The sequence below is a fragment of the Cyprinodon tularosa genome, unplaced genomic scaffold (genome assembly GCF_016077235.1).
Source record: "Cyprinodon tularosa strain WSP-4 unplaced genomic scaffold, ASM1607723v1 ctg1282, whole genome shotgun sequence".
In the NCBI taxonomy this organism is placed as follows: Eukaryota; Metazoa; Chordata; class Actinopteri; order Cyprinodontiformes; family Cyprinodontidae; genus Cyprinodon; species Cyprinodon tularosa.
The window spans coordinates 105,846-120,488 of record NW_024038095.1 but is presented as its reverse complement, the minus strand read 5'-3'; the positions used below and the strand labels follow the sequence as shown (position 1 = coordinate 120,488).

The window sequence follows — 14,643 nt, the reverse complement described above, 5'->3', positions numbered from 1 at the left end:
CAGGATCTGATTTCCAAGTGAGCTCTGATTGTACCTTGAGGGTTCTTGAGGTTCTCCTTGGGAGAGTCACTGTTGGTTCTGGAGAAGGGTTTACCAGCAGAGTCCGTTTGCTGCTTCAGCGTCTCACGTCTAGCTTGAACAGACCTTGGCTTTGGTTTCCCAGCTCTAGTCCAGAGCTGCTTGGAGGTTCTCAGAGAGTCTTCGGGGTTTGGCTCAGAGGGTCGGCTCGGCAGGTTAGCTCTTCCTGAGCTTTCACAGAGGAGACTCGGGTTTCCTGGGAAAACAGAGAGGGAGGTTAGAATCCAACCTGGATTCAAAGTCATGGAGATTACACAAAGAACTAGGCTTTAGCGCTGACCAACTGGAACAACACTGCGGCGTTGAGGCAAGGTCTGAAGACAGCTTATGTAGTGGATCCTCTGATGATCTTGATGAGCTGCACCTGTGCAGGAGGCTCCCTCAGAGGATCCACGGCGGACTCTGCTGGAGAAAGATGGGATTTTCTCCAGCTCCCAACAGATATGGTTAGTTTGATGCAGAGACTGCAGAAGGATTTTGTTTTTTCAACATACAGCCTTTTCTCAATTTTTTCAGTTTTTTTTTTTACATTAAGCTGTCTGATGGCGGGGGGGAAGAAGCAGTCCGTGAAGATATCGCAGGCTAAAAACATGCAGCGCTGGGATGAAATGTCTTTTATAGAGGGAAGAAGAGCCCCGATGATCTTCTCTGCAGTTCTCACTACTCTCCTCACCTTCTTCCAGTCTGAGGTGCCGCAACCTCTATACAATACAGTGAGGCAGCTGGTCAAAATGCTCTCTATGGTGCTTCTGTAAAAAGTCGTGAGGATGGGTGAGCGCTTTTGTGCCCTTTTGAATGGTGAGGTGGTGTTTACACCCCAGTTGAGGTTGTCTGTGATGTGCACCGCCAGAAATTTGGTTCTGCTAACCATTTCTAGAGCTGAGCTGTTGATGAGCAGTGGAGTGTGGTTAGGCCCGAATTTTCCCGTAGTCAACGATGATCTCCTTTGTTTTTTCCACATTCATGTAGCTGCAGCCTAGTATTTTATATTAGTGTTTATCCATGAGCACATGGAGCCAAACTCACATGGTATGTATGCATGAGCATGCTCATGTCTAAAGGATTTTCAAAGCTTCTTCAAAAGTAAATATGCTTAATAACAGGCGCAGGACAGACAAAGGCGATGCAAGCCCCAGTTATTCAGAGGCATCACTGGGATTGAAGAGGACAAACACAGGGATGGTCACACCTACCTGAGGGGCCTGACCCCAGAGGCCATAGTGCCTGGATCCTTTTTTTGGGTTACTTTGTCTAAAAATGTATCTATATCACAGGAGAAGTTGTGGCCTAGTTGTTAGATCATTGCACTGGGTCCTGGAGGTTCTGAGTTCTAGTCCCACCACCTCCCACAGACTGCCACTCTGGCTCCCTGAGCAAGCCCACACTGCTTCCTGGGCGCCACACAATGGCAGCACACGGCTTCCCAAGAGGATATTAAATAGCATTTATTATTAATGCATAAGAAAATAAGCCAAAGTAGCTGGTCATAGCTAATGCTTAGCATCTTGCTAATTAGACTTACTTCCTCAAACGTTTGTCTGAGATGTGTTTTTTTTTTTCTACCTACAAGACAAGTGTCCACATCTTTGTAAGACTTGATTTGATTTAGGGACAGCCGATTAAGTTTCAGATGCTGGTGACACCAAAAGTTCAAAGCCTAAGGGTTAGGGTTAGGTCCTCGAGGTCTGAAATTTTCTGCAGTAGTGGTTGACATGATGTAGAACAAATGCAACAAATAATACAATGAGACATGCCTACTCTCAAGCGTGTCTTTATTACTGCAGTTCAAAAAAGACCTGTTTTTTTAAATAAAAATATATAGTTGTATTTTATGTTTAGGTACACAGATTTTCTTTCTTTGCTACTTTGCTTTCTTTTGTATAAACTGATAATAGTATTCTTTTCTTTAACAATTTTTTGTGTGTGTAGCACAAGGATTTTTTGTTTGCTGTTTTGCTTCCATTATTTCTCAAATGTGCTTAGACATGTTCGAAATTTTAGACGTGTACTTAGCAGTGACTCACTCTTGTTGCCAGTAAAATTTTTCTGAACGATTACCACATGGCTTTATTTATTGTTTTTCTGTTCATGGTTAGTTTTTGCTGAATTTGTTAGTAAATAAAGAGCCTTGTGTATATTTACAATATAATAAGAGGTATAATACTGAGCTTCTGTGTAAGGGGTAAAAGAAAGCAGCCTACTATGGCTAAGCCATTAGCACCTCTCAGCAAAGTACGAAACTATGAAGAAAATACATCATCCAGTTTGAATAAAAATGCAAGAAAATGTGACTGGTTCTTTTTATATTGCTTCTTACCGCTATGCTGTGTCCTTGCTTTCTTTCTCTCTGTTGTTCTAATAGGAGGTTCTGGGGAGACTTCACTAGAACTGGAGCTGCTGTAGACCGGTTTATTTAATTAATATTTTGGTCTTCAACCATGCCTAGTTCTCACTTTACTAGGCATGGCAGGATGATTGGCTATATTTTAGTGGGCATTTGGCTTTCTGATAACTCCATACTATTGCCAGCAGATGTCACCTTGTTAGAGATCTCTCCTCCGGATATTCAGATGTAGTAAGCTTGTATGAGCAATGAGAAAAGCAACTTTTAAACAGAGCGTGCACAAGGAGTAATGGGCTTGTGCATGCTTTGCACAAGTTTGCAAGTGTTGAAAAGGGTTGCCTCTTGGGAGCAAGTGCAAGGTCGTGCATGTGTTTTTCTTTTTAAGTGGAGAGTGCTGGTCTTTTAAAAGATTTGCGAAAATCCACTGATTTCAAAGTGAAATGTACATATAATGTAAACATAGATAAAACATGTAAATATTAGTATTGTATAAAAAAAAATAATTGAAGAAACTGCTCTCTGGTCCATCCCACGTATTCTTGGGTAGGGTGGGTGGTCCATCATATCAATCTTGGCTCCTGTACCAGAGGCCTGGAAAATTGAGGACTAAAGATTGAGGATTTTTAGCGGTATTATAGTTGTCCCCAGAACTGCTCTTTTTTGGACTGAGATCTCTGATGTTTCTCCAGGTATCTGTTTGAGCCTATTCTCCTGTGTTGGAGTTACTGCCCCACGTGCTCTAACGAGCACTACAGGTGCCCTCACTTTACAGGCTATTTCTAGTTCTTCCTTAAGTCCTTCATATATTTCATATTTTTCTTTTTCTTTTATTCTAATTTATCTGCCATTTATCAAGTTTTATCTCAAAATCCTACAGGATCTTAGCTCGGTCTTTCTCCAACAGCTTGGAAGGTGACTCATTTTGACCTGGAGGTCTCCAGTTTGTATTCTGCACAGATCTATCTTTACACCATACCAGCCACTTCGTTATGACAGTCCGTGTATCGCTTTCCTGCCAGCATCTTAACCCCTGCTGTGAGATAGTGGATTTTTGCTGCTGCCTCTGTGCCTGGGATCTTACCTGCTTTGGTAGATATAGGCCTCCATTGTCTGGTGCTCAAGGCCTGCTTCTTTTATGTGTTGGTCCAAAAAAGTGCAGTTCTAGGAACATCAAAGACACTGCCCAGATAGTTCAAGCTCCCAGGCCTCTGGTAAAGAACCTGAGCTTGGACAAAAAAAGGGGGTTGCCCATGTTTTACTTTTGTGGAAGGTTAAAAATTTACTTAAAATACAGGTTTGGCATCAGGTTATAACTACGGTACTATGCTCTACTTAGAAAAAATGAGGTATATTTTAAGGGATAGACTTTACCAATATAATAAGATCTAGCAACTCTCTAAAATACATTATATGAATACAGGTACAGAATGACACTGTCTTTAAGTAGGTAAAGCATCTATCTAAAATATGTTTTCTTGGATGCTAGAGGTTCAGTTAATTAGCGTGCCTCCCTTTTGTTCTGTGTGCTTATTGGAGAATTTATTGCTATCTTTTCAAAGCTATACCTGACTCAACTGTTCCAGCAGTGGGGAATGTATGCATGTTTTAATATAAAAATACTTAATAAAGAGACATGAAGAATCATCTCAAATATGAATTTGAATTATAATTACATTTTATTTATTTATATCATTTTTAGTCATCATATATTAAATAATTTTTCCTGGATCCATATCTGCTCATCCAGGTTGGTGATATTGACCAGGTCAGGGTAGTGATCTTTACAGTAATATAAGGCATCATCCCAGGTTTTATTTTCTTTAAATAGGATCACTTTATCTGAATGAAAGAAAAAATGAATATCTATAGATAATTACAACAAAGTCTGTTTTTTAGATCTTTATTCAGAACGTATTTCTTTTACTAGGATTTATAACCCCCTGCCATAGAAAATCCACCTTACTGTAGAGAACAGTTTATCACTATGTACGCTAGACTACTACAATTTATTAGAACTGCTCAAAAATGTTCTCTAGTGTAAGAGCCACAGCTAATACACACCATCTATTTAAAATATAGATTTAAAGACAACTTAAAGACACAACAAACTTTATGTCTCACAATGACTCCTTCATTTATTCACATCTAAACCAACACTTACTGTTTATTTTTCTTTTCCAAGCATAAGTGGCAGGATAATGATAAAAACTGAACATAGCTGTCTTTGAAACAGATTTACTATCCATCGGGAAAAAAATATATATATATATTTGTAAAAAAGCCTTCCTCCCTAAATGTTTTAGAATTGTTGGAAAACTCACCATCATAAGAGAGTACGCAGCATCCATCTTTAAAAACAGTAGTGGCACATTGACCACTGTTGTGTTGTTGACTGTTAAAATTGAGGTCCTAGTGTCTGAAAGAAAAGCTGCTTCGAGGGACATGAGGGGGAAGGCGGCGATGGAGAAAACTGGAGCGCTCTTCATGTTAACCCACCCCCACACTCTTCATCGTCCTCTTCTTCTCTCAGTAGCTACGTCACGTTCATTACCTCGTTTATCGAACCCAACCTGACCTCCTTTCTGTATAACTAACAGCATGAGTATCACCCAACCCTCACTGTTCTTACTGAGTGATGGAGGTGAGGAGCTGGCCCTCACGCTCTCCCCCCCACCCAAAAATCCATCATGACGCTCCTGTGGTCTGAAACCTCATCTAGAATGCTGAGGAGGTTTGTTCTCAAATCATCCTGTGTTCCCGTTTCTACCATCCTGGTTAAGAGAAAGTTTAGGCTCATCCAAGGTTTATCTGCATTCAGTCACCTCATCAAGCGCCTCCGCCCAATGCCAATAACCATCAAATTCTCATTCAGCCTACAGTCCTGTTCTGCTCAAAACTCTCCAGTTTAAGACTTTAAAGCGCCTTCTGGCTTCCTACTTCTTTGGCCTTGAATCCACCACCAATGTAATATGTAATCCTAATCTTACAAAATGTATCCAACCTCATTTTCGGCCACGCCTTTCATATCTTCTGCTGTGTCCAAGCACCACTGTCAGATTCATAAATAAATCCCTTTAATTGCCACAATTCATGTGTGTGAGCCTCTCCAGATTGAATTGGGATTAGGATATTTTCATTTGCCAAAAAAACTTGTTCCTGGACTTGGTCCAGAAAAAGTGTCATGCTCTGTTTAAAACTTTTGTATGCAGTTGAAAGTCTTGTTAAGACTATGGTAACTTAAAGACTTAACATCTTTAAAGTGTGCCTCTCTTTTGTGGAAAATATTTTTTGTCCTCTTCCTTATTCTCGAAACTGAACCTTGTCGCCACAATAAGAAAACATTTCAAAATGCTAGCTGGATTATTTTGCAAGCCAGATTAGATGCACATAAAAGTCAAAATACACAGCACCATTACAATATTAAAAAAATAACAAGATGATTCTTAGCAAAAAAAAAAAAGGTTTATTGGTCACTCTCACCTTAGAGAAACGTAGGATTTTGCTTTTACTTTAAAACAACTTTGAGGATTAAAACATCAAATAGTTAAAAGCAGGGATTCTTTTTTTTTTTTTTTTTTTTTTTTTTTTACAGTGTCCTGTCTGGCAAGGTGGCAATAAGAATAATTGTCTTGATGCCAAAAGGAGCCCAACAGATTTTACTTTCACAAGTGTAGCGGTATCGCATTTGCCATACTGCTCCACTTGTTTCATGTATATAAATTGCTTTATTATAATTATGCAGGGAGTTTTACAGTTCATATGGACACTGCAATGTAAGTAGAGCAGAAAAAAAGAAGAAGAAGAAGGAAAAAGAAAAAGAAAAACACAGGACAAAAGATGAAAGAAAGAGGAGATAGGAAGGAGACAATGACAAAACATTTTCAGTCTGCTTCAACACCTGTAATGAGATGGAGAAAAAAAAAAAAAAAAAAGAAAAAAGAACAGCACAACCAAAAAACATGGTACGAGATATACAATAAAGCAAACACCTTGAAACTATCGCTAAAGTAATATTATTAAGTCTGACATGTACTCTGTGTTACCTGAAGATATGAATATGGGGTTTCTGTTTGGAAGTGAATCTCTAAGTACCTGAAGCCTAAGCAGGGATTCTAAATGTGTAACCGAATAAAGCCACAGGTGTAAATACTGTGGAATAGAAGAGAAGGAAGCAAAAAGACCAAAAGCCCTCTCGATGGCAGCACCAGTCCTGATTTACACTAGAACAATTTCATGAAATGTAATATTCTTTGACACTTTGGGCTGCAGACAGAAGAAAAAATACATTCTACATGGTGTGTTTCTATTACAAAACAAAGGGTTCAAAATGACAGCAGAGGAGAGCTAAAGTTTTCTATCGTGTCTCAATCAGGCAAAGGATTTTTTAGGGGTGTAAAAATTCAGGAAATGTTTCAGCACCAAGCTAGCAGTTAAAGCAGCACTGTTCAAGTTTAACAACTTTCATAAATTGAGTGCTTTGCACATTGAAGTTAAAGGTCAGACCTTTACAAAAGCATAATGCTGCAATATTCAGTTCACTTTCCCCGCTGTCTGATTGATTGTAAGCTTCAAACAACTTTGCATATACTTAAAATGCTTAAGAAATGTTCAGCTCAGTGCTGTTTGAGGGTCGGCCCCTTGTTTCCCTGTTCTGAATGAGCAGGGATGGATGGAAGGATGGATGGATGGATGGATGGATGGATGGATGGATGGATGGATGGATGGATGGATGGATGGATGGATGGATGGATGGATGGATGGATGGATGGATGGATGGATGGATGGATGGATGGGTGCTATTTAATCTAATGTCTTCACTTACTTTATCAAAATTCAAAAATTACGGTAGAAAAGAGTAGAATAACTTATTCCCTAACTCTTATTTTTATTTCATGTCATGTTGTTTGGTTTTATTTTTTCTTCTGTCGCTCTGCTTTTCATGCTATTTCCTTGTTTGCTATTAAGGAAAACATATGAGGTGAGAGCACTCTACTTCCTTATGGAAAACTGCTGTTTAAAAAAAACAGCACCAAAAAACAAAACAAAGCAGCGCTTTTATAGAGCCCTAATTTACATATTGTTCACCTCTAAGGTCTCCTCTTCAGTTAAATCAATTAAATAATAAAATACAGTGATCGAATTGCTAACCTTAAACTTTTTAATAGTCAATATAAAAAAATACTTTTTTATTTTATTTGCTTTGAGCTTCAATAGTATAGTTGGCACTCATTGCTAAAAGGACTAATTTTTGTCTTGTCAGCTTCCAAGGGCTGCAGCATAGCTGTTGTTAAAAACAGTTGTATCCATCAAATAACCAGAAAAACAAATAACAATATATAAGTAACTTTATAGGGCTGAGTATGCCATTGAACATATAAAATAAAACAAATTAGACATGATGTAATCAAGCAGATAATATAAGTCATTTTCAAATACAATTATTTTAAAGGATGAAATAAAACATTTTAAAAGACATACAAGGATTTCATGATTAAAAACATTACAAAGTATTTCCAATTAGAATATTGTTTTCTGTATATTCAAAGGACCTCCCTATGATACAGCAGACTGAGCAGGTAGAGGGGGACCTTCAGAAGAATGAAGAAATCAAGAAATCTCACTTTAAAGTGAACTATCTCTGTATGTATGTCTGTCTGTGTGTGTGTGTGTGTGTCTGTCTGTCTTTCTGTCTGTATATCTATCTGTCTGTCTATGGTATAACAAAGCCAAAACAAATTAATACACCTCTTTTTACGGCCAGCTTTCGGTCTTGATACACAGCATCTCATTACCCACATCTTTTCTTTAAACAGACAAAATTAAACCTTCTCAGTATATCTTTTTTTAAACCATTGATGGATGGATGGATGGATGGATGGATGGATGGATGGATGGATGGATGGATGGATGGATGGATGGATGGATGGATGGATGGATGGATGGATGGATGGATGGATGGATGGATGGATGCTATTTAATCAAATTTCTTCACTTACTTTATCACAAAGCACACTTTAAGGTAGGAAAAAGTAGAATAACTTATTCCCTAACTCTTATTTTTTTTCATGTTGTGTTGTTTGGTTATATTTTTTCTTCTGTCGCTCTGCTTTTCATGCTATTTCCTTGTTTGCTATTAACAGAAAACATATGAGGTGAGAGCACTCTACTTCCTTATGGAAAACTGCTGTTTAAAAAACAAAACAAAGCAGTGCTTTTATACTGTAGAGCCCTAATTTACATGTTGTTTACCTCTAACGTCTCCTCTTCAGTTACATTACTTGAATAATAAAATACAATTATCAAATTGTGAATCTTAAACATTTTTAAATGCCAATATAACAAACCACTTGTTCAAAGTTTAGAGGTATGATTTCTTAACTTAATGAAATATCTAAGAATAAAGATGTGATCTAAAGGGGGTGTGAAAACAACCAAAAACATCAGACCTTTTTTTTTTTTATTTTATTATGCAAATGTGTTATGTACAACTTTTTGAAACCAAAGAATGTAAAAAAATTATATTTGGATAAATATTATGATCTAGTGTTTTGTTATTTATTAATTAAGTCCTCTGTATCCTAACATTTTATTTGCTTTGAGCTTCAATACTATAGTTGGCACTCATTGCTAAAAGGAGCTGCAGTATAGCTGTTGTTAAAAGACAGTGGCAATAATAGTGCCCTTTCAACATTTGGCAAGCTGTGGGCTTACTAGTAGCCTGAGCAAAATAAATAATATCAAATAAGTGGGCTATCATGACTATGAAGCTGATCCGAGTGGGAAATGTGTCCCTAACTATGTAGGGCAGTGATAGCCATGCCAATCCAGGGACTGACTGCAGTTCTACTGTAAAGTGCCTTGGTCAAGGTCAATGACCGGCTTACCTTACATGTAAAAACAATATCATGCAATCCCACCATCCCCCTTCTGTTTTTTTACAACCACAAAACTGGTGGTATCCAAAAAAAAAAAAAAGAAAAAAGACAAACAAATAACAATATATAACTAACTTTATTTATTGCAGTCTCTATAAAAAATATACATATAATTGGCTGAGACAAAACAGCTCTGCTATCTGGACTTTATTGAGGCCATCAAATAGGTCAGAGGCATCTAATGATTGTTTAGAATCTTCAGCATTGTGTGAAATTCTGAGAAAAAAATCTGCTGAGGAAAGTTAATCAAAATAAGACACTTACAGGTCAACATTAATATACAGCAAGAACATGTGGGACACAATGAAGAAATATTCCAGTAAGTATATCAGCTTACTCTTCTTTGAGTTGGATTTCCTAAGAGGACTGCAAAAACGACCTAGAAATAAGTAAACATTTCTTAAATTAAGTGTATTCACCCTTAATTTGAGTAGGTAAATGAGATAGTTTGCCAATTGAATGAGTAATTTTACTCTTAAAATAAGATAATTAGATAATGTGCACTTGAAATAAGACAATGCAATTGTGTTTTCTTATTTTAAGTGTAAATTGTCTTGTTCCATTGGCAAAATGTCTCTTTTACTTCCTCAATTCAAGAACAAATGCACTTATTTTAAGAAAAAATGATTTCTCTAGATTTAGATTTTTTGCAGTGCAGCTGCAATAAGTATTCTTTCTCCAATCAGAAACATGTTACATTGATGACATTGATACATGCCAAGTTGAACCATCCCCCATTACCAACAGAGCAGGAAACTAACCTCATCATCTTCTGAATTTTAAATGCTCAAAATTTATTTTTATTCTAGTCCTGTCAAATCTAGTCAAAATACTCAGGGCCGGATCTATCAAAGGTTTGCATGTATAAAAACGTGAGCTATTTCACTGCGCACGCTAAAAAATGTACAAACTGATCTATCAACAGCGTGCTAAAAGGATTTGGTCTTTAAAACATGCTAAATAGCGCCTCTTATCCATTTAGTACTTTTTCTGCAATGAATATGCAATATGTGGCGTTTACACGCAAAAGTGCGTCTTGTGGGAGGAGAACATGTAAATATATTAATTTAGAACTCGCAAAGTGATTTTATTAAACCTGAAAGCAATTTTGCTAACGGTATCTGACTCTATATTTAACACGTTTCAAAAGAAGGTGCAAATGGTCTGTATGCATAATTGCGCACACATGTCAGCGGTTATTGTCGCAAGAAGGAGACATCGAAATGAAGCAAGGAGACGCAGAGAACGCATTTTTTCACTCCGTGTGAATATTTTTGGAATGAACGAGGAAACGATCATCAAAACATATTGTTTATCCAGCATTGCCATTTTGGAGCTGTTGGGGGAACTCCGAATGGATTTGGAGCCAGCCACAAGGAGGACCCACGCAATACCAGATATCACAAAACTCCTTGCAACGTTGCACTTTTTTGCATCTGGGTCATTCCAGCGTACGGTTGCAGCGAGAGCTGGGATCTCCCAATCTCAGAAGTGCTGTCCGACCGGGTCGGGGTTCCCCCCCTGCGCCTGTGGAGCAACATGCCAATGCTGCGGGGATGTGTAATCTCATCCACAGTCACTTCTTGTGAGCCATTTGGTATGTGCATTTTTCTACAGCCCAATACAAAACACCTGTTTTTTATTTTTTATTTTTTACTGCAGTGAAGTAGAAATTCAGCCACATACCACCTTAGGGAATAAAGGTTGCCAACGTTTTTTCCTTATATATATATATATATATATATATATATATATATATATATATATATATATATATATATTTGTTGGGTGTCACTGTAAGATTTAAATTTCTTAATGCACTAGTTTGTAGAAACTACAAACTACTTTGCCGCAAACCACAAAACGCGCAAAACCATCATTTAAATAGGGCGTCTCCAACAGTTTTGCACCTGCCACCAGCTACGCAATCGCTCTTGTTAAATCACCCGCAAACCATGGTTCAGCCCCTCTCGCAAAATTCCAGTTTGCGAGCGCAAATTACTGCACGCAAAATTGGATCTTGATAAATCCGGCCCTCAGACTGGAATGTTTACAGGACAGATATTTTGTTTATATTCATGTAAACAAAGATGATTACTTTAAATGTGTTAAATTCTTGTTATTGGATTTCTAATGCTTATTGGTTTTTGCATATATTATGTATCCACAGAAACTTGACATGGTGTCTGAATAAAGACTGCATTACTTCATCAGGGTTTTTCTTCTGGATAAAATCTATAGTAGTCTTATGAGAAAAATAATAGCTAATTCTTAACCTTATTGATTAAGCAAAAGCTAATGAGATATCACAACTCCCTGTGCAGCTTGGTAAAATCGGGGGTCTTATAGCCTTAACTTATAAATGATTTAGAAAAAATAAGTGACACAAAGAGGTGTGTTAAGTATATACATTAAAAGTAGCATTTCCCCCAAAAAGTTTTTTGTCAAGTAAAAATAAAATATACAAGATTACTTAATTTAGCGTAGGAAGATCAAGGACTGAGTATGCCATTGAACATATAAAATAAAACAAATTAGACAACATGATGTAATCAAGCAGATAATATAAGTCATTTTCAAATGCAATTATTTAAAAGGTTGAAATAAAACATTGGAAAAGACATACAAGGATTCCATGATTAAAAACATTACAAAGTATTTCCAATCAGAATATTTTTTTCTGTATATTCAAAGGACCTCCCTATGATACAGCAGACTGAGCAGATAGAGGGGACCTTTAGAAGAATTAAGAAAACAAGAAATCTCACTTTAAAGTGAACTATCTCTGTATGTATGTCTGTCTGTGTGTGTCTGTCTGTCTGCCTATCTGTCTCTTTGTGTATCTGTGTGTGTTTGTGTCTGTCTGTCTGTCTATGGTGAAACAAAGCCAAAACAACTTAATATACCTCTTTTTACAGACAGCTTTTGGTCTTGATACACAGCATCTCATTACCCACGTCTTTTCTCTAAACAGACAAAATTAAACCTCTCAGTATACATTTTCTTAAACCATTGATGGTTTCCTCCTGCATCCATGGCTCCAGACATGTCACATTCATCCATCTGTCCTCTTTGTCCCCAGTTCTCATAGCTGACCACCTCATCACTTACCCAGAACCACAAATCGAGGGTGCAGGCGTAGCCCAGTCCCATCCACACAAAAGGAGTTGATGCAAATTTGACACTCTGCTGGACTGATCTCTGCTCAGTGGGGTCGGTGATGGTGACAAGGTCATGGTGGTGCTCTCTGCAGTACGATAAGGCTTCTGCCCATGTCTTATTTTGTTTGATCAGGATCACATTACTCTCTGTAGGAATCAGGAAAGACAAGCAAACATCTTGTCAGGAAGTCATTCCCCAGGACTTATGGTCCATCCAACCATCAATGAATACCGGAACGGCTAGAACTGCCTAGAATATACCAAGATAGACTAGTAGGGCTTAGGATTTAGATTTTTAGTAAAAAAAAAAAAAGTTATTGTAACAAAAGGCAAAGGTTAAGCAATGCATATAGCTAAGCACAGTTTAGCACACAGTATACCAACGGGACAATTATCTCTCTTTTTTTTTTTTTTTTATATATCTGATCTTGCTCCCAGACCTTTTCGACAACAGTTAATATGCAGATATGAAATACTGTATTTCTTGGTTTTACTTTAAAATAATTTTTTTGTCTCAAATACATTCCTTGTTGGTTTTAGTGTTATATTTATCAACTTTTAGGAAAAGAAAAAAACTCACCATCATAACAGATGAAAGGTTTTCTGACAGTACAGTTCTCATTCCTCCATCTACCTCCATCATCAAACACAACCATGGCACATTGACCGCTGTTGATTATCTGATTGTTAAACTCTAGATTCCAGTGCCTGAAGGAGGAACTGTTTCCATCTGACCACCTCCAGGTGTCACTGAACAGACCGATAAATATGTAGTCCTTTTGTATATCTTCAAAACTTAAGTTAAGTTCAATGTGTTCCTTCTGCAGCTGCTTAGGTCCACTGACCAGATCTGTATATTTCTCTCTGCAGTAACTCTGAGCTTTCAGCCAGGTCTTTTCTTCTCTAACAAAATGCAGTTTGTTTGATGTGTCATTATCTGTGGAATAAATAATTAGATTACTATTGCTTCTTAGTCAAATGCAGATGTGAGATAGAAGAAGATATATAAAAGAAAATAGAAAAGGTTTTCACCATTATAACAGAAAAAAGGATAAAGTTCATTGCATGATATGTCTCCCCATTTGAGGAAAAGTCCATCACTTTTCCATGTAATCCCACAATTTTGACCATCGGTTCCCTTATTATTCGGTTCATCATCTGCCCAATTTTTCTCACTTTCAATGAATTCCACTCCAGGGAGAGACCAGTGCCATGTCCTCTCGGCATCTCTTTGATCATACAGACCAATCCAAGCTTCCTTCATGTTTCCTGCTGAGTTACAGAGGAGTCTCTTCATGTCTGTCATGTCAGACACTGTGGCCAGGTCAGTGTGTTTCTCTCTGCAGTACTGCTGAGCTTCAGTCCAGGTCTTTAGCTCTTTAATGTAGTGATACTCATAGAGCTGACAGACCATCAGATAACTCTGAGCTACAGAAAAAAAAACAACAACAAACATTTAAAGCAAATCATACCATCAGCTTCAAAACCAAAATAATAATAAAACTCCTCTGAAACTTTCATCCAGTGGTTTTTGTACAAATTTTAGGTAAAATGTCAAGGATAACATGTTTTTCATTACAACTTACCCATTAAAGTAAGAAGAAAAACTTTCCAGTGCATATTTAGAGCGTCTGTTTGAAATATCTGAATTTTCTTTTTTGTTTTAATCTAGAACCTGGAAAAAACAAGACATAAAAAGGAAATATTGTTTCCAGAAATGTAATCCCAATAATAATAGTTATACATTGGTTAAAATACAAACCTAAGCCTGGTTATGTCCTTCCACTCGGATTGAAAATCATTAAATCGCTGGATGCCTTGTTATAGACAGTTCTCAGTAAGCTCAGTGCTACCTGATCTGTTGTATTAGACAGATTCTCTATTTGCATATACAAAATGTCAAATAAACAAATGAGCAAAGTGTTGCTATGATGGAATTTAAAACAACATTCATTGCTTTTTTTAGATGGCTGTCGGGTTATAGTGCAAAAAAATAATTTTCCAAAACTGAGTTTCATTTTGAACATTTTACAAGTTCACACCAGAAAGACAAAGCCTGATGGGCCACTTTAAACTTTGCCTTCTTGACATTTTTAATAGTTCAGTCTATAATTTTAAACTCTCC

General features: G+C 37.2%; 1 protein-coding gene across 1 annotated transcript; it reads right to left on the bottom strand.

Annotated features, from left to right (window-relative positions):
- Positions 1 to 12,049: 12,049 nt before the first annotated feature.
- Positions 12,050 to 14,333, bottom strand: LOC119777850 (macrophage mannose receptor 1-like). The gene is made up of 5 exons (XM_038276858.1): positions 14,281 to 14,333; positions 14,105 to 14,193; positions 13,551 to 13,946; positions 13,099 to 13,455; positions 12,050 to 12,665 (listed from the first exon to the last, which is right to left on the bottom strand). The coding sequence occupies exons 2-5, from the start codon at positions 14,136 to 14,138 to the stop codon at positions 12,307 to 12,309; spliced, it is 1,146 nt and encodes a 381-aa protein (XP_038132786.1). The 5' UTR covers positions 14,139 to 14,193; positions 14,281 to 14,333; the 3' UTR covers positions 12,050 to 12,306.
- Between the last annotated feature and the right edge of the window lie 310 nt (positions 14,334 to 14,643).